General features: G+C 37.9%; 1 protein-coding gene across 1 annotated transcript in view; it reads right to left on the bottom strand.

The window, feature by feature from the left end:
- Positions 1-24,944, bottom strand: part of stard9 (StAR-related lipid transfer (START) domain containing 9) — a 131,481-nt gene that overhangs the window by 104,944 nt on the left and 1,593 nt on the right. Inside the window, exons 2-3 of the mRNA XM_061896276.1 lie at positions 13,489-13,561; positions 7,627-7,743 (exon numbers count right to left, since the gene is read on the bottom strand). Coding sequence (XP_061752260.1) covers positions 7,627-7,743; positions 13,489-13,561 — 190 coding nt within the window. The remainder of the gene's footprint in view (positions 1-7,626; positions 7,744-13,488; positions 13,562-24,944) is intronic.

Genomic DNA, 24,944 nt, shown 5'->3' with positions numbered 1-24,944 from the left:
CTAGGATGGCAGAAGCGGGATTCGAACCTGCAACCCTGCTGGCACGGCCACTCTACCAACCGAGCTATACCAACTTTCACAAAGTGCATTATTTTCTTTCTTTTTTTCTAACATGCCTCAAAACAACAGCTACAAAAACAATGAAGGCACACAGCTTCAGTCCAGAGTTTACTAGAGTAATAAAGTAAACAACAACATAACATATTTCCTTGAATTGCCGCCGGGGTGCTAATTAATTTAAAACCTCTTCTCACTCCTGCGCTTACCAAAGGCATGCAGTAAAAGTAAGCATGCGCTAATTATTTTAAAACCTCTTCTAACTCCGGCACTTACCAAAGGCATGCAGTAAAAATTTGAGTGTGGTGTAAGGATACCATCATGAAAAGCACATTTAATAAAAAAAAAACGTTATTATGGTCTTACCTTGACTTATAAATATAGTCCATTCTGATCAAAATCGATAACTTGTTTATAGAAGTCTTCCTTATCTTTCTTCAGTTTTAAAAGTCTCTCTGTCTTGATGGAGATCTTCCTTTATTACCTCTTGCTTCGATTGAAAGTCCAGTTTAGAAAACTGCTATTAGAAGGTCCGTCATATCCGGTCACTAAGTCACTTCTTCTGCAGCCGAGTAGTCGCAAGAAGGATCACTAGCGCCCTCTACCACCAGGAGGCAGGAGTCATTTAATGACTCATATTGGACACACGCAGCTACAGTATTGTGACGGTCTCAAGCCGTTGTCTTGCGGGTTCCCGGGACCACCAAGGAAGGACATGGCTTGAGCAGTTTGACTTTGTTCATTTTTTAATAAAACCTCAGTCCAGGTCGCTTTTCCGCTCCGCCTTCTCGCCGCTATCTTGGGCATCTAGCATGCCCTGCCTGTCTGTCGGACCATCGGCTCCACAGGTATATTAATAAAACATAGCTTATTCCTGTTCTTTTTAGCATACCGGTATTCAATAGCTTGGACCTTAAATCCTACTGAATAGCTCCTAATATTCTTCCCTTCATGCGATTTCAAATTACCCGTATTGAAATCAGCCTCCTCCATTTTGAAAATGATGAGAGGGGAAGTGTCACTCGTGACGTCGCGAGTTTGACCCGGCGGTAATACAAAGCATGCGCTAATTATTTTGCGAAGCGAGTTTGACCCGGCGGTAATTCTAGGCAGGCGCATACAATATGCCTGGCGGCAATTCAAGGAAATACGGTAGTCCTCCTTTAGTGCAAGACTGCCTGGTATACTGTATAACAGGAAATTATAAACTGGGTTCACTCTGCCCTAATCTAATGTATCTGTATGAGTAACAAAAATGTGCTGCAAGCTGGTGGTGAGTGCTTGAAGTGGTCTACCAGTCAGCCAGAGCTTTTGAAATGCTGCGTTGAGACGGGTGTTTTTTGTTGTATTTTTGTTTTTTCTCGGCGTAGTCTTTAAGCGACAACCGTGTGGTACTACTTGTTTTTGCTGTTTGATTTTAATTCATCTTCCGTTTGTATTCATCGTGTATCTCCTTTAAAATAATCACACTTTAAAATAATCCCAAACTATGCCGTTAGTCAGTCACAGAGAGAGCTGGCTTGTAAGCCACGGCTACAGCACCGGCAACAACACACTCTTGTTATGTTATGCTTGCAGCGGTTCACATGCTGCAGTCATGCTGCAACTCCGTTGTTGTGTGTGGAAGAGGGGATGGGGGAGGGTTTTGCTGACTGGGAGACGCTACTGCTCTGTATTTCTCCCTACATCCGTGCACCACTGCGTACAGCGGCCTTTTAAAAAGTCCTAAATTTTACTTTTTGGAACAGATACCGATAATTTCCGATATTACATTTCAAAGCATTCATCGGCTGATAATATCGGCAGTCCGATGTTATCGGACATCTCTAATTACAAGTGTTGAAAATATGGACCTTCAATGGCCATTTATCCAGAAAAATAAAAGTTAAACCTTAAGTCATCCTTGACAAACCAACAAATATTTTTTTCCATCTTCAAAAAAATCCGTTAAATATAAAGAAAGATTAAAGGAAAAATTGTACATATTTTATGTTTTCAATATTTTTTTTCCTCCAAAAAATTTAATACAACATAAAAAACTATAATAATATCTGTGGCAACACCTGAGTGAAAAATGGTTAAAATAATTATGTATAAGTTATCACACAACTCTTATGCTTAAAGGCCGTTGCTATAGTTATTATCAATTGTGCTGAAGTTGTACTTTTCTATCCGTGCAAAGACACAACTTGTGGTCTTGCTTTGCAAAGTTTTCTCTCAGTTTGACAGCCAAGGACGGACATCGAGTACCTCGGCGAGGACAGGACAGAGACAGGGAAAAATCACGAGTGTCAGCACATTTCCATTCTGAATAATCATGTATTGTGTCTACTGGGGCTGCTTGCAGCCTCAGTGATGTTAACTAGGGACCTCCCAGATAAATAGAGGAGCACGTGGGACTGTACCTTAGAGCGTAGGGGGAAACTGTAACTGAGTGTACAGCCCACTACGTCTCTTCACTAGTCATTTTATACTTTTTATTGTCTCATTTTTTTTGTTTTGTTTTTACATTGCCTCTTGGAGTGGTCTTAGGCCACATTGTATATTGTGTTGTTTCTGTATATTGTGTGGTTTCTTGTTTTTTTTTAAATGCAAAGCAGCTCAGGGAAGCAACCTAAATACCGTTGGATCTGTACCTTTACATGCAGAATGACAATAAAGATCATTCATTCATTCAAAATTCAACTATGTCTCTGCCTGATTCCTTCTTCTTGTCTTGTGTGATAGATAGTTTGGTGTTTGAACCTGACAAAACTTCATTTGTGACGTGATCCAAGACGGCTAATGCAAGGAACTTGGAAGTGGTCTTCTAATATACAAACATACCAGGAAGTAGTCTGCTAACATACAATTAAACCAGGAAGTGGTCTGCTAACATACACAAACAATTCAGGAAGTAGTCTGCTGACAAACAAACAAACCAGGAAGTAGTCTGCTAACATACAAACAAACCAGGAAGTCGTCGGCTGACATACAAACAAACTCGGAAGTGGTCTTCTAATATACAAACAAACCAGGAAGTAGTCTGCTAACATACAATTAAACCGGGAAGTGGTCTGCTAACATACACAAACAAATCAGGAAGTAGTCTGCTGACATACAAACAAACCAGGAAGTAGTCTGCTGACATACAAACAAACCAGGAAGTAGTCTGCTGACATACAAACAAACCAGGAAGTAGTCGGCTGACATAAAAACAAACTAGGAAGTGGTCTTCTAATATACAAACAAACCAGGAAGGAGTCTGCTAACATACAATTAAACCGGGAAGTGGTCTGCTAACATACACAAACAAATCAGGAAGTAGTCTGCTGACATACAAACAAACCAGAATGTAGTCGGCTGACATTCAAACAAACCAGGAAGTAGTCGGCTGACATACAAACAAACTACGAATTGGTCTTCTAATATACTAACAAACCAGGAAGTAGTCTGCTAACATACAATTAAACCGGGAAGTGGTCTGCTAACATACACAAACAAATCAGGAAGTAGTCTGCTGGAATACAAACAAACCAGGAAGTAGTTGGCTGACATACAAACAAACTAGGAAGTGGTCTTCTAATATACAAACAAACCAGGAAGTAGTCTGCTAACATACAATTAAACCGGGAAGTGGTCTGCTAACATACACAAACAAATCCGGAAGTAGTCTGCTGACATACAAACAAACCAGGAAGTAGTCGGCTGACATACAAACAAACTAGGAAGTGGTCTTCTAATATACAAACAAACCAGGAAGGAGTCTGCTAACATACAATTAAACCGGGAAGTGGTCTGCTAACATACACAAACAAATCAGGAAGTAGTCTGCTGACATACAAACAAACCAGGAAGTAGTCGGCTGACATACAAACAAACCAGGAAGTAGTCGGCTGACATACAAACAAACTAGGAAGTGGTCTTCTAATATACAAACAAACCAGGAAGTAGTCTGCTAACATACAAATAAACTGGGAAGTGGTCTGCTAACATAAACAAACAAACCAGGAAGTAGTCGGCTGACATACAAACAAAAAAGGAAGTAGTCGGCTGACATACAAACAAACTAGGAAGTGGTCTTCTAATATACAAACAAACCAGGAAGTAGTCGGCTGACATAAAAACAAACTAGGAAGTGGTCTTCTAATATACAAACAAACCAGGAAGGAGTCTGCTAACATACAATTAAACCGGGAAGTTGTCTGCTAACATACACAAACAAATCAGGAAGTAGTCGGCTGACATACAAACAAACCAGGAAGTAGTCTGCTGACATACAAACAAAACAGGAAGTAGTCGGCTGGCATATAAACAAACTAGGAAGTGGTCTTCTAATATACAAACAAACCAGGAAGTAGTCTGCTAACATACAAACAAACTAGGAAGTGGTCTTCTAATATACAAACAAACCAGGAAGTAGTCTGCTAACATACAATTAAACCGGGAAGTGGTCTGCTAACATACACAAACAAATCAGGAAGTAGTCTGCTGACATACAAACAAACCAGGAAGTAGTCGGCTGACATACAAACAAACTAGGAAGTGGTCTTCTATTATACAAACAAACCAGGAAGTAGTCTGCTAACATACACAAACAAATCAGGAAGTAGTCTGCTGACATACAAACAAACCAAGAAGTAGTCTGCTGACATACAAACAAACCAGGAAGTAGTCTGCTGACATACAAACAAACCAGGAAGTCGTCGGCTGACATACAAACAAACTCGGAAGTGGTCTTCTAATATACAAACAAACCAGGAAGTAGTCTGCTAACATACAATTAAACCGGTAATTGGTCTGCTAACATACACAAACAAATCTGGAAGTAGTCTGCTGACATACAAACAAACCGGGAAGTAGTTGGCTGACATACAAACAAACCAGGAAGTAGTCTGCTGACATACAAACAAACAAACCAGGAAGTAGTCTGCTGACATACAAACAAACCAGGAAGTAGTCGGCTGACATACAAACAAACTAGGAAGTGGTCTTCTAATATACAAAAAAAAAACAGGAAGTAGTCTGCTAACATAAAATTAAACCGGGAAGTGGTCTGCTAACATACACAAACAAATCAGGAAGTAGTCTGCTGACAAACAAACAAACCAGGAAGTAGTCTGCTGACATACAAACAAACCAGGAAGTTGTCGGCTGACATATAAACAAACTAGGAAGTGGTCTTCTAATATACAAACAAACCAGGAAGTAGTCTGCTAACATACAATTAAACCGGGAAGTGGTCTGCTAACATACACAAACAAATCAGGAAGTAGTCTGCTGACAAACAAACAAACCAGGAAGTAGTCTGCTGACATACAAACAAATCAGGAAGTAGTCTGCTGACATACAAACAAACCAGGAAGGGGTTTGCTGACATACAAACAAAACAGGAAGTAGTCTGCTGACATACAAACAAACAGGAAGTGGTTTGCTAACACACCAACAAACCAGGAAGGGGTTTGCTGACATACAAACAAACCAGGAAGTAGTCTGCTAAACACAAACAAACACACACAGACGTGATGTTTGCGTCAAAGGCCACTTTTAAATACAAATCAGCCAAAAAGTTGCATGGTCATCAAGCAGATCTTTTTCAAAGAAGACAATAGTGTAGATTATGGCTTTGGAGGGGGGGGGGGATGTAAATCAGAATTCTCAGGGATGCCTTCGCCCACGACGGGTCAACAGAAGAATGTTTTGTTGCGGACAAGACTTGAGATTCTGCAGTAGCAGCGAGCGAGAGAGAGAGAGAGAGTGGCGTCTCTCTCAAACAAAGACTGCTCTGACCATAAATTCAACTACAAACCCCTTTTCCATAAGAGTTGGGAAATTGTGTTAGATGTAAATATAAACAGAATACAATGATTTGCAAATCCTTTTCAAGCCATATTCAGTTGAATATGCTACAAAAACAACATATTTGATGTTCAAACTGATAAACATTTTTTTTTTGCAAATAATCATTAACTTTAGAATTTGATGCCAGCAACACGTGACAAAGAAGTTGGGAAAGGTGGCAATAAATCCTGATAAAGTTGAGGAATGCTCATCAAACACTTATTTGGAACATCCCACAGGTGTGCAGGCTAATTGGGAACAGGTGGGTGCCATGATTGGCTATAAAAACAGCTTCCCAAAAAAATGCTCAGTCTTTCACAAGAAAGGATGGGGCGAGGTACACCCCTTTGTCCACAACTGTGTGAGCAAATAGTCAAACAGTTTAAGAACAACCTTTCTCAAAGTGACATTGCAAGAAATTTAGGGATTTCAACATCTACGCTCCATAATATCATCAAAAGGTTCAGAGAATCTGGAGAAATCACTCCACGTAAGCAGCATGGCCGGAAACCAACATTGAATGACCGTGACCTTCCATCCCTCAGACGGCACTGCATCAAAAACCGACATCAATCTCTAAAATATATCACCACATGGGCTCAGGAACACTTCAGAAAAGCACTGTCTCTAAATACAGTTGGTCGCTACATCTGTAAGTGCAAGTTAAAGCTCTACTATGCAAAGCGAAAGTCATTCATCAACAACATCCAGAAACGCCGCCGGCTTCTCTGGGCCCGAGATCATCCAAGATGGACTGATGCAAAGAGGCAAAGTGTTCTGTGGTCTGACGAGTCCACATTTCAAACTGTTTTTGGAAAAATTTGACATAGTGTCATCCGGACCAAAGAGTAAGCGAACCACCCAGACTGTTATCGACGCAAAGTTCAAAAACCGGCATGTGTGATGGTATGGGGGTGCATTAGTGCCCAAGGCATGGGTAACTTACACATCTGTGAAGGGCACCATTAATGCTGAAAGGTACATACAGGTTTTGGAACAACATCTAAGCGCCGTCTTTTTCATGGACGCCCCTGCTTATTTCAGCAAGACAATGCCAAGTTACATTCAGCACGTATTACAACAGCGTGGCTTTGTAAAAAAAAGAGTGCGGGTAAATTCCTGGCCTGCCAGCAGTTCAGACCTGTCTCCCATGGAAAATGTGTGGCGCATTATGAAGCGTAAAATACGACAGCGGACTGTTGAAGGACTGAAGCTCTACATAAAACAAGAATGGGAAAGAATTCCACTTTCAAAGCTTCAACAATTAGTTTCCTCAGTTCCCAAACGTTTATTGAGTGTTGTTAAAAGAAAAGGTGATGTAACACAGTGGTGAACATGCCCTTTCCCAACTACTTTGGCACGTGTTGCAGCCATGAAAATTCTATTTGCAAAAAATAAAAAAAGTTTATGAGTTTGAACATGAAATATCTTGTCTTTGTAGCATATTCAACTGAATATGGCTTGAAAAGGATTTGCAAATCATTGTATTCTGTTTATATTTACATCTAACACAATTTCCCAACTCATATGGGGAAATTTTGTACTTGCAGTGTTCAACATTAACAGGGGGGACTCATCGTTATTTTTATCTTGAATATACACATCAAGCAAGATTTCCTTCCTTTAAGTTGCAGCAACACCCTCCAATCAGCAGGATGTGTCATTATCCAACTATAGAGGCAAGCGCACGAGGACTCTGCTTGATCTAATCACAGTGTGTGTGTGTGTGTGTGTGTGTGTGGTGGTCACCTCCTCCTGTGATGCACAGTGGGGGTCCTCTGGGTACACCGACCAGTAGCAGTAGTCGAAACAGAACTCCAGAAGTTTCTCCCTGGAGTCCAAGGTGTGGTCCGTGCGTCCGTCCAGCTTGACAGGCAGCAGGGCGAGGAGGAAAGAGAAAACGTGTGACTGTACGACCACAACAAAGGCGGAGAGACCACTTTATGTTTGCGCTAGAACTTGTGGTGTGGAAAACGCCAGCGTGTGTTTTCCATTCATTAGCCTGCTGCGCCCGACACCTTTCTGCTTACTGCCGAGGAATTGTGGACGGCCGTGGAAAGATTGCACAGCAGCTGAGCATCATGGGAAAGTCATTTAATAGTCCTGCACGCACACTAAAAGAGATATACATTTCAAAACTATGTTTAATATATTGTTACTAAATAACTGCATCGCACACAAACAATGCACTAGGGACGGGTAACTTTCACATTTGGACCGATACGGTATCAAATCCCGGCACCTTTCGATCGATACTTGTACTCATAACAAATGTATATTTTTTTAATGTAACACCAATAGTGAGCTGATCATAACACTGTTGTTCAGTTGTTATATTTTATTTTCTGACACTCAGTCATTTCAGGCTTGTCCAAGTTGTATTGCTGTAGTCAGGAAGTCATAGATAAGTGTCTTCAGGGCAAAAATTATGACTTAATTAGTGAAACAGTATTTTTATTTGTACTTCAAATTTATTAAAAAAAAAACATTGTCATCATTTATTTAGTTGATTCATTTTATGATATGGGGGAAGGAAGGCACGAAAAAAGGAAGAAAGAAAAAGAATGAATAAAGGAAGTAGGAAGGGACGGGGGGAGGCGGGCAGGCAGGAAGGACAAAAGAAAAGAAAGAAGGCAGGAGGAAAGGAAAACAGGAAGAAAGCAAGGCACAAAGGAAAGCAGGAAGGAAAGAAGGAAGGAAAGTAGGCATTAAAGAACGCAGTTACAAAGTGAGGAAGGAAGAAAGGAAGGAAGGCAGAAAGGAACAAAGATAGGAAAGAAGGAAAGCAGGAAGGAAGGCAGGCAGTAAGGAAAGAAGGAAGGCAGGAAGGAAAAAGGGAAGGAAGCAAGGCAAAAAGGAAGTCATTAAGGAAAGAAGAAAGGAAAGTAAGAAAGAAGGAAGGAAGAAATGCAAGTAAGGAAGGAAGGAAGAAAGAAAAAATGAATGAAAGGCACAAAAAGAGGAAGAAAGAAAGAAAGAAAGAATGAATAAAGGAAGTGGGGAGAGACGGAAGGGAGGCAGGCAGGCAGGCAGGAAGGACAAAAGGAAAGAAAGAAGGCAGGAGGGAATGAAAACAAGAAGAAAGCAAGGCACAAAGGAAAGCAGGAAAGAAAGTAGGAAAGAAGGAAGGAAAGTAGGCATTAAAGAAGGCAGTTACAAAGTGAGGAAGGAAGAAGGGAAGGAAGGAAGGCAGAAAGGAACAAAGATAGGAAGGAAGGAAAGCAGGAAGGAAGGCAGGCAGTAAGGAAAGAAGGAAGGCAGGAAGGAAAAAGGAAAGGAAGCAAGGCAAAAAGGAAGTCATTAAGGAAAGAAGAAAGGAAAGTAGGAAAGAAGGAAGGAAGAAAGAAAAAATAAAGGAAGGCAAGAAAAAAGGAAGAAAGAAGGAAGGCATGAAAAAATGAAGAAGGAAGGAAAGAATGAATAAAGGTAGTGGGGAGGGACGGAAGGGAGGCAGGCAGGCAGGAAGGACAAAAGAAAAGAAAGAAGGCAGGAGGGAAGGAAAACAGGAAGAAAGCAAGGCACAAAGGAAAGCAGGAAAGAAAGTAGGAAAGAAGGAAGGAAAGTAGGCATTAAAGAAGGCAGTTACAAAGTAAGAAAGGAAGGAAGGAAGGCAGAAAGGAACAAAAATAGGAAAGAAGGAAAGCAGAAAGGAAGGTAGGCAGTAAGGAAAGAAGGAAGGCAGGAAGGAAAAAGGGAAGGAAGCAAGGCAAAAAGGAAATCATTAAGGAAAGAAGTAAGGAAAGTAGGAAAGAAGGAAGGAAGAAAGGCAAGTAAGAAGGAAGGAAGGAAGAAAGAAAGAAAAAATGAAGGAAGGCATGAAAAAAGGAAGAAAGAATTAATAAAGGTAGTGGGGAGAGACGGAAGGGAGGCAGGGAGGCAGGAAGGACAAAAGGAAAGAAAGAAGGCAGGAGGGAAGGAAAACAGGAAGAAAGCCAGGCACAAAGGAAAGCAGGAAAGAAAGTAGGAAAGAAGGAAGGAAAGTAGGCATTAAAGAAGGCAGTTACAAAGTGAGGAAGGAAGAAAGGAAGGAAGAAAGAAAGAACGGAAGGAAGGCAGAAAGGAACAAAAATAGGAAAGAATGAAAGCAGGAAGGAAGGCAGGCAGTAAGGAAAGAAGGAAGGCAAGAAGGAAAAAGGGAAGGAAGCAAGGCAAAAAGGAAGTCATTAAGGAAAGAAGAAAGGAAAGTAGGAAAGAAGGAAGGAAGAAAGGCAAGTAAGAAGGAAGGAAGAAAGAAAGAAAGAAAAAATGAAGGAAGGCACAAAAAAAGGAAGAAAGAAAGAATGAATAAAGAAGGTGGGAGAAATGGAAGGGAGGCAGGCAGGCAGAAAGGACAAAAGGAAAGAAAGAAGGCAGGGGGAAGGAAAACATGAAGAAAGCAAGGCACAAAGGAAAGCAGGAAAGAAAGTAGGAAAGAAGGCAGAAAAGTAGGCATTAAAGAAGGCAGTTACAAAGTGAGGAAGGAAGAAAGGAACAAAAGTAGGAAAAAAGGAAAGCAGGAAGGAAGCAAAACAAAAAGGAAGTCATTAAGGAAAGAAGGAAGGAAAGTAAGAACAAAGGAAGGAAGAAAGGCAAGTAAGAAGGAAGGAAGAAAGAAAAAATGAAGGAAGGTAAAAAAAAAAAGGAAGAAAGAAAGGCAGAGGGAAAGAAGGAAGGAATGAAAGTAGGAAAGAATGAACAAAGGAAGTGGGGGGATACGGAAGGGGGGCAGGCAGGCAGGAAGGACAAAAGGAAAGAAAAAAGGAAGGAGGGAAGGAAAACAGGAAGAAAGCAATGCACAAAGGAAGGCAGGAAAGAAGGAAGGAAAGTAAGTAGTAAAGAAAGCAGTTACAAAGTGAGTAAGGAAGAAAGGAAGGAAGGGAGGCCGGAAGGAAGGCAGCCAGTAAGGAAAGAAGGAAGGTAGGAAGAAAGAAAGGGAAAATGGAGGGAAGCAAGGCACAAAGGAAGCCATTAAGGAACGTCGGAAAGAAGGAATGGAAGAAAGTCAAGGAAAAAGGAAGAAAGAAAAATAAGAATGAAAGAAGGGAGGCAGTAAGGAAGTAGGAAAGGAAGGCAGACAGGAAGGAAGGAAGTAAGGAAGAAAAAATGAAGAAAGGCAGGAGGAAGGGAAGGAAGGAATGAAAGTAGGAAAGAATGAACAAAGGAAGTGGGGGAGATGGAAGGGAGGCAGGCAGGCAGGCAGGACAAAAGGAAAGAAAGAAGGCAGGAAGGAAGTAAAACCGGAATAAAGGAAGGAAAAGGGGAACGAAGCAAGCCACAAAAGGAAGGCAGGAAAAAAAGTAAGAAAGAAGGAAGGAAAGTAGGCAGTAAAGAAGGCAGTTACAAAGTGAGGAAGGATGGATGGAAGGCAGAAAGGAATGAAAGTAGGAAAGAATGAAGGCAGGCCGTAAGGAAAGAAGGAGGGCAGGAAGAAAGGAAGGAAAAAAGGAAGCAAGGCACAAAAGAAGTCATTAAGGAAAGAAGAAAGAAAAGTAGAAAAGGAAAGAAGGAAGAAAGGCAAGTAAGAAGGAAGACAGAAAGGAAGAAAAATAAGAAAGAAAGAGGGAAGGCAGTAAGGACGTAGGAAAGGATGGAGGGAAGGAAGGCAGGCAGGACAGAAGTCAAGATGGATGAAAGGAAGGAAGGAACGCAGGAATAAATTAAGAAAGAAAAAATGAAGAAAGGCAAGAGGAAAGAAGGAAGGAAAGTAGGAAAGAGTGAACAACGGAAGGAAGGCAGTGGGGAAGGAAGGGAGGCAGGAAGGGTGCAAGGCATAAAGGAAAAATAAGGCAGGTAGGAAGGAAAAATGAAGGGAAGTAAGGGACAAAGGAAGCCAGGAAGGAATGCAGGAAGACAGTAGGAAAGAAGAAAGGAAAGTAGGCAATAAAGAAGGCAGTTAGGAAGTGGGGAAAGAAGAGAGGCAAGAAGGAAGGCAGAAAGGAATGAAAGTAGATAAGAATGAACGAAGGAAGGAAGAAGGGAAGGCAAGCCGGCAGGCAGGATGGAAGGAAGAAAGGAAAGAGGGAAGACAGGAAGAAAGGAAGGAAAAATGGAAGGAAGCAAGGCACAAAGGAAGCCAGGAAGGAAAGTAGGACAGAAGGAAGGAGGAAAAGTAGGAAGGTGGGAAGAAAGGAAGTAAAAAGGGGAAGGAAGTAAGGAAGGAAGGCAGGAAAGAAAGGAGGAAAGAAGGAAGGGAAGTAGGCAGTAAAGAAGGACGATAGAAAGGAAGGAATGAAAGTAGGAAAGAAGGCAGTAAAAAGGCAGTTAGGAAGTGAGGAAGAAATAAAGGAAGGAATGAAAGTAGGAAAGAATGAAAGGAAGGCAGTGAGGAAGAAGGGAAGGCAGGCTGTAAGGAAGGAGGCAAGGCACAAAACTAAGCCAGGAAGGTATGCGGGAAGGAAAGTCGGAAAGAAGGAGAGAAGGAAGGAATAAAGGCAGGAAAGAAGGTGTGAATGGAAAAGAAAGAAAGAAGGAAGGCAGGCAGGCAGGAATATACGTAGGAAAGAATGAAGGGAGGAAGGAAGGAAGGAAGGATGGAATAGTAGTGCCTTAAAGACCTACAGAAAGTCACTACTAGCGACCACGCAGTCTGATAGTTTATATATCAATGATGAAATATTAATTAAAATTTTAAATTTCCCGCGAAGTTTCTTGTTGAAAACGTCGCGGAATGATGACGCGTGTTTGTGATGTTATTGGTTGGAGGGGACATATTAGCCAGCACCACGCACGGCTAAAAGTCGTCTCTTTTCATCGCATAATCACACAGTATTTTGGACATCTGTGTTGCTGAATCTTTTGCAATTTGTTCAATTAATAATGGAGACGTCAAAGAAGAATGCTGTTGCAGCTGCCTTTAGCACCGAAACGCAGCCGGTGTTTCCTTGTTTGTTGTAAAGCTTTAACACAGAGCGGTCAAGCGAACATGTTTCTCTACGTCAACCAGCAAGTTTTTGGATGGGAAAATTGTGATATTAAGTCGAGTCTTACCGGAGACTTCAGTGGATTACGCGACCTCATCCTGCAGCTCAAAAAGGCAGCTGTGATCTTGGCTCCTCGGCTTCTCTCAGACACACTGGCGTTCACCGCAGCCGTCCGACTTTCAGGTATGACTTTATAATCTCACTAAAGTACTATTAACACAATAAGCAGATAAGGGATTTTCCAGAATTATCCTAGTAAATGTGTCTAACTACATCTGAATCTCTCCCACTGCCGCCGCCTGGAGCCGTCGCCTTTTCTTTTCTTTTATTAGTGCTTCACTCTAACTTTCCTCATCCACAAATCTTTCATCCTCGCTCAAAATTAATGGGGAAATCGTCGCTTTCTCGGTCCTAGTAGCTCTTACTGCTGGTTGTTCACATTAAAAACAATGTGAGGATGTGAGGAGCCCTCACACCAGTGACATCACGCGCACATCGTCTGCTACTTCCGGTACAGGCAAGGCTTTATTATTAGCGACCAAAAGTTGTGAATTTTATCATGGATGTTCTCTACTAAATCCTTTCAGCAAAAATATGGCGAAATGATGAAGTATGACACATAGAATGGACCTGCTATCCCCGTTTAAATAAGAACATCTCATTTCAGTCGGCCTTTAAGTCAGAAGTTATATTTAAGGTGAAGAGTACTAACCTTGACATTTTGGATCCTCACAAACTTGTTGTCCTCCACATGAAGAGCCACTTGTCCTCCTTCACTACTTTCCCTTAAACACACAAGACATGTCATGTTAGCATGTTGAAATACATGTTAGCATGTTGAAATACATGTTAGCATGCTGAAATACATGTTAGCATGCTGAAATACATGTTAGCATATGGAAAGACATGTTAGCATGCTAAAATATGTGTTAACATGCTGAAATACATGTTATCATGCTGAAATACATGTTAGCATGCTGAAATACCTGTTAGCATTCTGAAATACATGTTAGCATGTTGAAATACATGTTAGCATGCTGAAATACATGTTAGCATAGAGAAATACATGTTAGCATAGAGAAATACATGTTAGCATGCTGAAATACATGTTAGCATGCTGAAATACATGTTAGCATAGAGAAATACATGTTAGCATGCTGAAATACATGTTAGCATGCTGAAATACATGTTAGCATGTTGAAATACATGTTAGCATAGAGAAATACATGTTAGCATGCTGAAATACATGTTAGCATACGGAAAGACATGTTAGCATGCTGAAATACATGTTAGCATAGAGAAATACATGTTAGCATGCGGAAAGACATGTTAGCATGCGGAAATACATGTTAGCATGCGGAAATACATGTTAGCATGCTGAAATACATGTTAGCAAACGGAAAGACATGTTAGCATGCTGAAATACATGTTAGCATTCTGAAATACATGTTAGCATTCTGAAATACATGTTAGCATTCTGAAATACATGTTAGCATGGAGAAATACATGCTAGCATGCTGAAATACCTGTTAGCATGCTGAAATACATGTTAGCATGCTGAAATACATGTTAGCATGTTGAAATACATGTTAGCATGCTGAAATACATGTTAGCATGCTGAAATAAATGTTAGCATGCTGAAATACATGTTAGCATAGAGAAAGATATGTTAGCATTCTGAAATACATGTTAGCATACAGAAAGACATGTTAACATGCTAAAATATGTGTTAGCATACTAAAATACATGTTAGCATGCTGAAATACATGTTAGCATGCTGAAATACATGTTAGCATGTTGAAATACATGTTAGCATGCTGTACTACATGTTAGCATGCTGAAATACATGTTAGCATGCTGAAATACATGTTAGCATATGGAAAGACATGTTAGCATGCTAAAATATGTGTTAACATACTGAAATACATGTTAGCATACTTAAATACATGCTAGCATACAAAAGGCCATGTTAGCATGCTGAAATACATCTTATTGTGGACCCCGACTTAAACGAGTTGAAAAACTTATTGGGGTGTTACCATTTAGTGGTCAATTGTACGGAATATGTACTGTACTGTGCAATCTACTAATAAAAGTTTCAATCAATCAGCATGCTGAAATACATGTTAGCATGCTGAGATACATGTTAGCATACAGAAATACATGCCAGCATATTGAATGACATGATTAGCACATCAAAAGACATGATAACATATTAAAAACATGCTCAACTACACGTTAGCATGGTGAAAGACACGTTAGCATACTGAAAGACATGTTAGCACACTAAAAGACCTGCTAGCATACAGAAAGACATGTTAGCATACAGAAAGACATGTTAACATACGCGGAAATACAGGTTAACATGCTAAAAGACATGTCAACATACCGAGTGACATGATGTTAGCATATTGAAAGGCATTTGGATAGCATATTTAAAAACATGCTAAAATACACATTAGCATGGTGAAAGACACATCAGCATACTGAAAGACATGTTACGTTAGCAAACTAAAAGACATGGTAGCACACTGAAAGACATGGTAGTATACGGAAAGACATGTTAACATACGGAATGACATGATGTTAGCATATTGAAAGACATGTTGATAGCATATTGAAAAACATGCTAATATAGATGTTAGCATGGTGAAACACACGTCAGCATACTAAAACACATGTTACATTAGCACACTAAAATACCTGGTAGCACACAAAAACATGGTAGCACACTAAAAGACATGGTAGCATACGGAATGACATGTAAACATACGGAATGACATGATGCTAGCATATTGAAAAACATGCTGAAATACACTTTAGCATGATTAAAGACATGTCAGCATACTAAAACACATGTTACATTAGCACACTAAAATACGTGGTAGCACAGAAAAAGACATGGTAGCACACTAAAAGACATGGTAGCATACGGAATGACATGGTAGCATATGGAATGACATGATGTTAGCATATTGAAATACAGGCTGAAATACACGTTAGCACAATGAAAGAAAGACACGTCAGCATACTGAAAGACATGTTACGTTAGCACACTGAAAGACATGCTAGCACACTAAAATACGTGGTAGGACAGAAAAGACATGGTAGCACACTAAAAGAGATGGTAGCATACGGAAAGACGTGTTAACATACTGACTGACGTGATGCTAGCATATTGAAAGACATACTGAAATATACGTAAGCATGGTTGAAGACACGTCAGCATACTGAAAGACATGTTAGCACACTAAAATACATGTTAGCATACGGAAACACATGTTATCATACGCGGAAAGACATGTTAGCATACAAAGATGCATGTTGAGAGAAACCTTAGCATGTTGAGAGACATGTTAGCACGCTGAGAGACATGTTAGCACGCTTAAAGACGTGTTAGCATTCTAAAAAGACATGCTAACATGCTGAAAGACACGTTAGCATATTGATGCTGGACAATACTTTAAAGGTTCAAGTATGGACATCACTAGGAGGACTGGACTCTAACAAATCCATCTGTCTCCATGTTGGACACACAATCATGACACTCATGTGCTAAATGAACACATGCTCACTACAAGCGACACAAGTCCCGCCTCCAGGCCTGCACCTGTCAGTCAAATATGCAAAAGGCCCGCACAGGAGGACAGTACAAATAAATATTCAAATTAATCACTGCAGCTCATTTGCATGTCACGAATGCTTCTGTGTTGCTAAATGCTAACAACTAGCCTGCGCCACACACCAAAATGTAGGACTGGGGTGTACGGCGCAAAGAATTTCTGAAAAAGTTAGCATGCTAATGTTTGCTAGCATGCTAATATTAACCTACTAACTTGTTTCAGACAATCCAGTCGAATGACTAGGCTAACTGTTAACATATGCTAAATAATAGCAGGATCAAGTTAGCATGCTAACAGTTAAAATGTGTCATATAGCAAGTTGTAAGACTAAGGTGTGCTGTGGAAAAATTGAATCAAAAAAAAGTTAGCACAAAAATGTTAGCATGCTAACTTTTTTAGCCAACGTCTTCGTTCTACAAGTTGATCTGTTCCAGCTAAGCTAAGTAAGATATGAAAAACATTTTTAAAAAACACTGCGTTAATTCTTTCGGTTTTATCTCCAATGCTTTGGGCAAGGTTGAAGAGGAAAAACAAATAGAATATTGTATGTGTTTTCAAATATTAAATAAAATATTTCTTACTTTTTAGCGGGTTTTCTTTTCACCGGGATGTTTTTTTACTTGTTTTAATGTCAATTTTCTTTTCTGCAGTGCTACAAAATGTTCTATCAAAGTCAAAACATGCCAACAGTTAACATGTGTCACTGCAAAATTGTCTAGAAAGTACGCTGGCAAACATTAGCATGTTATCTTTTTTTTAGCAAATTTTCTAAATTCGTAAAATTTATATGAAAACAAAGTATTTTGTTATACTACTTAAACTTGTTCAAAACATCAGTGGTAAAACAGTACCCGGTGTGTGCACAATTCCAGCAGTTCGGGGGGGGGGGCAATAGACGACAGACTTTGGTGAAGTAGGCCGGCTTCGTCGCTTGAAGAAGCCTACAATTTTTGGTTGTGTTTTCCACTCCGTACGCTGAATGGCAATACACGATATATATCTCAATATTTCTTCTGTTAAGTAAAAACAAAACAGTCCAAGTTACCTGAGTCATTATTTTGTCTTAGTAAGTCAATATTTACCAAGTCCAAATAATGACTCAGGTAACTAGGACTGTTTTGTTATTTTGTCTTATTGCAAACGCTTATTTACAGTAAGTCATTAATTTGACTTGGTCATTATTTTGTCTTAGTAAGTCAATATTTACTAAGTCAAATTAATGACTCACTGTAAATAAGCGTTTGCAATCAGTGTTTGAAAAAAAGAGTTATAAGTGGGGCCACATGCTGACATATGCTCAACTCGTCCTAATTAATTTTTTACAGCATTTGGGAAGTCTGTAGTTGATTTTTATTATGTAAATGTTATATTTTTATCAACATGTGATAGCAGGGACCCTACCATTCAAAACTAGGCTGCTACATTACTAATAATTCATGTAACTATAGCTGAAAAAATAGTACGATAGGAATAGGAGAGACTATTCATCCCTGAACACCATGGAGTTCATGTAGGCTGTATGATGCACTTACATGATTATATTAACTGTCAAGAGACAGAAACTCTTCATTTTACATGTCATTTTTTGCTGCTTCAACACAGAAAAAGTGATATAACTTAATTGTTAACTGTAGGTCAATAATGTTATCCTTTTCCTCAGACAGACAGGGCTTTGCTGTCCGTCACGCACACACACCGCAAAATGAGCTAACGTTACGAATCAAAACAGATGTTTTTATGAATTATTGACCTATCCAAGGCTTTGTTTACATCACATCAAATATTCCACTTTGAAAAATCTTTTTATGGAAGATTTTGCATATTGTGAAAGTTATATTAGGTTTCTTTGACAAAAAAAGGCAGAAAAAATAAATAAATAAACATAAAAAAACTCCAACAACTTAGAATTGAGGGATGGACGTGAAGTGACCCAAGCAATACACTTTTTACACTTTTATCCAACCATCCATTTTCTACCGCTTGTACACGTTTATACTGAAATAAATACATCTACTATTAAATGAAAATATTGAAAAAACTACCACCAGCGGTAAAGTTTAGATCCATGAAGGAAAGAAGAAAGTGAATGAATGTTTATAACTGAATATATTTACATATGCATAAAAATGTGTTTTCTTGTGTATTATTATTATTTTTTTTAATTAATGAAATAACGTTTATGAAAACTTTTTTTCCAAAACACAATATAGAATGTGAGATATAACAGGACAATGCATACATTTATCATTTGTTTTCTAAACGCTTACAAAAAAGTGGGACCCCAAAAATGTAAATTTTTTATGACTTGATGGGGTCCCTGGGACCCCATTTTGAAAATTCCTCGCGCCAACACTGATGAAGTATTGTATTGTATATATATATATATATATATATATATATATATATATATATATATACATACATATATATATATATATATATATATATATATATATATACATACATATATATATATATATATATATATATATATATATATATATATATATATATATATATACACGTGTGTGTATGTATATGTACATATTACAGATATTATGGGCCGATTAATGCTTTAAAATGTAATATCGGAAATTATCGGTATCTGTTTCTAAATTATCGGTGAATGCAATGCATACTTGGTAGACAGCTATACAGGTCACACTGAGGGTGGCCGTATAAACGATATAATATGCGCCACACTGTGAAGCCACACCAAACAAAAATGACAAACATTTCGGGAAAACATCCGCACCGTAACACAACAGAAGAAATACTCAGAACCCCTTGCAGCACAAACTCTGTCCCGGAATTGTACTTTAAGGTTTTACTACTTACGTATAAAATACTACACGGTCTAGCTCCAGCCTATCTTGCCGATTGTATTGTACCATATGTCCCGGCAAGAAATCTGCCTTCAAAAGACTCCGGCTCATTAGTGATTCCCAAAGCCCAAAAAAAGTCTGCGGGCTAGAGAGCGTTTTCTGTTCGGGCTCCAGTACTCTGGAATGCCCTCCCGGTAACAGTTCGAGATGCTACCTCAGTAGAAGCATTTAAGTCCCACCTTAAATCTCATCTGTATACTCTAGCCTTTAAATAGACCTCCTTTTTAGACCAGTTGATCTGCCACTTCTTTTATTTTTTCTCCTATGTCCCCCCCTCCCTTGTGGAGGGGGTCCAGTCCGATGACCATGGATGAAGTACTGGCTGTCCAGAGTCGAGACCCAGGATGGACCGCTCGCCTGTGTATCGGTTGGTGACATCTCTACGCTGCTGATCCGCCTACGCTTGGGATGGTTTCCTGTGGACGGGACTCTCGCTGCTGTCTTGGATCCGCTTGAACTGAACTCTCACTGCTGTCTTGGAGCCACTATGGATTGAACTTTCACAGTATCATGTTAGACCCGCTCCACATCCATTGCTTTCGGTCCCCTAGAGGGGGGGGGGTTGCCCACATCTGAGGTCCTCTCCAAGGTTTCTCATATTCAGCATTGTCACTGGCGTCCCACTGGATGTGAATTCTCCCTGCCCACTGGGTGTGAGTTTTCCTTGCCCTTTTGTGGGTTCTTCCGAGGATGTTGTAGTCGTAATGATTTGTGCAGTCCTTTGAGACATTTGTGATTTGGGGCTATATAAATAAACATTGATTGATTGATTGATTGAAGTTACTGGCACGGCCGCTCTACCAACCGAGCTATTCCGCCCCAAACTGGGGAAAAAATGAACATTAAATTTGAAACATAGTTTATCTTCAATTTCGACTCTTTAAAATTCAAAATTCAACCGAAAAAAAGAAGAGAAAAACTGTCTAATTTGAATCTTTTTGAAAAAATTTCCAAAATAACTTATGGAACATCATTAGTCATTTTTCCTGATTAAGATTAATTTTAGAATTTTGATGAAATGTTTTAAATAGGTTAAAATCCAATCTGCACTTTGTTAGAATATATAACAAATTGGACCAAGCTATATTTCTAACGAAAACAAATCATTATTTCTTCTAGATTTTCCAGAACAAAAATGTTATAAGAAATTCAAGACTTTGAAATAAGATTTAAATTTCATTCTAAAGATTTTCTAGATTTGCCAGAATATTTTTTTGAATTTCAATCATAATAGGTTTGAAGAAATATTTCACAAATATTTTTTGTCGAAAAAACAGAAGCTAAAATGAAAAATTTAATTAAAATGTGTTTATTATTTACAATTTTTTTTTTTTTTTTACTTGAACATTGACTTAAAGGCCTACTGAAATGAGATGTTCTTATTTAAACGGGGATAGAAGGTCCATTCTATGTGTCATACTTCATCATTTCCCCATATTTTTGCTGAAAGGATTTAGTAGAGAACATCGAGGATAAAGTTGGCAACTTTTGGTTGCTAATAAAAAAGCCTTGCCTGTACCGGAAGTAGCAGACGATGACATCACAAGTGTGAGGGCTCCTCACGTCCTCACATTATAAATAAATAAATAAATGGGTTGTACTTGTATAGCGCTTTTCTACCTTCAAGGTACTCAAAGCGCTTTGACACTACTTCCACATTTACCCATTCACACACACATTCTCACACTGATGGAGGGAGCTGCCATGCAAGGCGCTAACCAGCACCCATCAGGAGCAAGGGTGAAGTGTCTTGCTCAGGACACAACGGACGTGACGAGGTTGGGTCTAGGTGGGGATTGAACCAGGGACCCTTGGGTTGGGCACGGCCACTCTTCCACTGCGCCACGCCACAAAAGTGCAACGCTTAATTGTCACGTTGGAGATTTACGTCATTTAAAAAACATTTTGGGAGTTAAAACATACCAGAATAACCATCAAAATAACTTTACAGAAACAATAATTATCTTTGATTGTTAGAAATCATTTTCCCTAAAATGTAGGTGGATTTTTATTTATTTATTATTATTTTTATTTTATTTTATTTAAAATTTGTAAAATTATATTTTTATCCATATTTTTGTTTGTTTTACATAGACTTTATGTGTTTTAGGAATTACACCGAGCGGTTTATTTTTCCCTATAATTGAAAATTTACTTTTTTTGTTGCAGTTTTTTTCTGCGATGAGGTGGCGACTTGTCCAGGGTGTACCCCGCCTTCCGCCCGATTGTAGCTGAGATAGGCGCCAGCGCCCCCCGCGACCCCGAAAGGGAATAAGCGGTAGAAAATGGATGGATGGATGGATGTTGCAGTTTTTTAAATTGTTTTTCTATTATTATTTTAAACTTTTGAAAGTATATTTTATTCCAGATTTTTGTTTCTTTTACATCTTTTTCAAGTGTTTTGGGACTACACGGAGTGGTTTATTTTTCCCTAAAATGTAGGTGGATTTTTATGTATTTTTTTGGGTTTTTTTAATTTAAAATTTCTAAAATTATATTTTTATCCAGATTTTTGCTTGTTTTACATCAACTTTAAGTGTTTTAGGAATTACACCGAGTGCTTTATTTTTCCCTATAATTGAAAATTGACTTTTTTTGTTGCAGTTTTTTCAATTGTTTTTCTATTATTATTTAAAACTTTTGAAAGTATATTTTATTCCAGATTTTTGTTTCTTTTACATCTTTTTCAAGTGTTTTGGGACTACACAGCGTGGTTTATTTTTCCCTAAAATGTAGGTGGATTTTTATTTATTTTTTAGTTTTTTTTTTCAATTTAAAATATCTAAAATTATATTTTTATCCAGATTTTTGTTTGTTTTACATCAACTTTAAGTGTTTTAGGAATTACACCGAGTGCTTTATTTTTCCATATAATTGAAAATTGACTTTTTTTGTTGCAGTTTTTTCAATTGTTTTTCTATTATTATTTAAAACGTTTGAAAGTATATTTTATTCCAGATTTTTGTTTCTTTTACATCTTTTTCAAGTGTTTTGGGACTACACGGAGTGGTTTATTTTTCCCTAAAATGTAGGTGGATTTTTATTTATTTATTTATTTTTTATTTTTTTATTTAAAATTTCTAAAATTATATTTTTATCCAGATTTTTGTTTGTTTTACATCAACTTTATGTGTTTTAGGAATTACACCGAGTGGTTTATTTTTCCCTATAATTGAAAATTTACTTTTTTTGTTGCAGTTTTTTCAATTGTTTTTCTATTATTATTTTAAACTTTTGAAAGTATATTTTATTCCAGATTTTTGTTTCTTTTACATCTTTTTCAAGTGTTTTGGGACTACACGGAGTGGTTTATTTTTCCCTAAAATGTAGGTGGATTTTTATTTATTTTTTTGTTTTTTGTCTTTTTTTTATTTAAAATTTCTAAAATTATATTTTTATCCAGATTTTTGTTTGTTTTACATCAACTTTAAGTGTTTTAGGAATTACACCGAGTGCTTTATTTTTCCCTATAATTGAAAATTTACTTTTTTTGTTGCAGTTTTTTCGATTGTTTTTCTATTATTATTTAAAACTTTTGAAAGTATATTTTATTCCAGATTTTTGTTTCTTTTACATCTTTTTCAAGTGTTTTGGGACTACACGGAGTGGTTTATTTTTCCCTAAAATGTAGGTGGATTTTTATTTATTTATTTATTTATTTTTTTTATTTAAAATTTCTAAAATTATATTTTATCCAGATTTTTGTTTGTTTTACATCAACTTTATGTGTTTTAGGAATTACACCGAGTGCTTTATTTTTCCCTATAATTGAAAATTTACTTTTTTTGTTGCAGTTTTTTCAATTGTTTTTCTATTATTATTTAAAACTTTTGAAAGTATATTTTATTCCAGATTTTTGTTTCTTTTACATCTTTTTCAAGTGTTTTGGGACTACATGGAGTGGTTTATTTTTCCCTAAAATGTAGGTGGATTTTTATTTATTTTTGTTGTTTTGTTTTTTTATTTAAAATTTCTAAAATTATATTTTTATCCAGATTTTTGTTTGTTTTACATCAACTTTATGTGTTTTAGGAATTACACCAAGTGGTTTATTTTTCCCTATAATTGAAAATTGACTTTTTTTGTTGCAGTTTTTTCAATTGTTTTTTTATTATTATTTTAAACTTTTGAAAGTATATTTTATTCCAGATTTTTGTTTCTTTTACATCTTTTTCAAGTGTTTTGGGACTACACGGAGTGGTTTATTTTTCCCTAAAATGTAGGTGGATTTTTATTTATTTTTTTGTTTTGTTTTTTATTTAAAATTTCTAAAATTATATTTTATCCAGATTTTTGTTTATTTTACATCAACTTTAAGTGTTTTAGGAATTACACCGAGTGGTTTATTTTTCCCTATAATTGAAAATTGACTTTTTTTGTGTTATTTTTTTTCAATTGTTTTTCTATTATTATTTTAAACTTTTGAAAGTATATTTTATTCCAGATTTTTGTTTCTTTTACATCTTTTTCAAGTGTTTTGGGACTACACGGAGTGGTTTATTTTTCCCTAAAATATAGGTGGATGGTTTTTTTGCAGTTTTTTTTCAGTTTTTATTTTATTGTTTATAATGGGAGCCTCCAACAAAAACAGCTATTCGGACCGAGAAAACAACAATTTCCCCATTAATTTGAGCGAGGATAAAAGATTTGTGGCTGAGGATATTGATAGCGAAGGACTAGGAAAAAAAAATAAAAATAAAAGGCGATTGCATTGTGAGCGATTGAGATGTTTTTAGGCACATTTACTAGGATAATTCTGGGAAATCCCTTATCTTTCTATTGTGTTGCTAGTGTTTTATTGAGATTATAAAGTACCTGATAGTCGAGGGGTGTGTTGAGGCCAGTCTCTGAGGGAATTAGTCACGGCAGAAGCAACACGACAGAAGTTCCGCTGATTTCCAGTAAGAGGCGACTTTTTACCACAATATTCTCACCGAAAACTGCCGTTTGACATGTAGTCGGGAACCATGTTCGCTTGACCGCTCTGATCCATAGTAAAGCTTCACCTCCGGGAATTTTAAACAAGGAAACACAGTGTGTTTGTGTGGCTAAAAGCTAAAGCTTCCCACCTACATCTTTCTTCTTTGACGTCTCCAATATTAATTGAACAAATTGCAAAAGATTCAGCAACACAGATGTCCAGAATACTGTGTAATTGCGCGATGAGAAGAGATGACTTCTAGCCGCTAGTGGTGCTGGGCTAATATGTCTCCTCAAACTCGTCATCATTCCACGACGTTTTCAACAATAAACGCCGCGCGAAATTTAAAATTGTAATTTAGTAAACTAAAGCGGCCGTGTTGGCATGTGTTGCAATGTTAATATTTCATCATTGATATATAAACTATCAGACTGCGTGGTCGCTAGTAGTGGCTTTCAGTAGGCCTTTAAATTGTCAGGAAAGAAGAGGAAGGAATTTAAAAGGTATATCAATCAATCAATCAATGTTTACTTATATAGCCCTAAATCACTAGTGTCTCAAAGGGCTGCACAAACCACCACGACATCCTCGGTAGGCCCACATAAGGGCAAGGAAAACTCACACCCAGTGGGACGTCGGTGACAATGATGACTATGAGAACCTTGGAGAGGAGGAAAGCAATGGATGTCGAGCGGGTCTAACATGATACTGTGAAAGTTCAATCCACAATGGATCCAAC

The sequence above is a fragment of the Nerophis ophidion genome, linkage group LG03 (genome assembly GCF_033978795.1).
Source record: "Nerophis ophidion isolate RoL-2023_Sa linkage group LG03, RoL_Noph_v1.0, whole genome shotgun sequence".
NCBI classification, from domain to species: Eukaryota; Metazoa; Chordata; class Actinopteri; order Syngnathiformes; family Syngnathidae; genus Nerophis; species Nerophis ophidion.
This window is presented reverse-complemented; position numbering and strand designations above follow the sequence as displayed.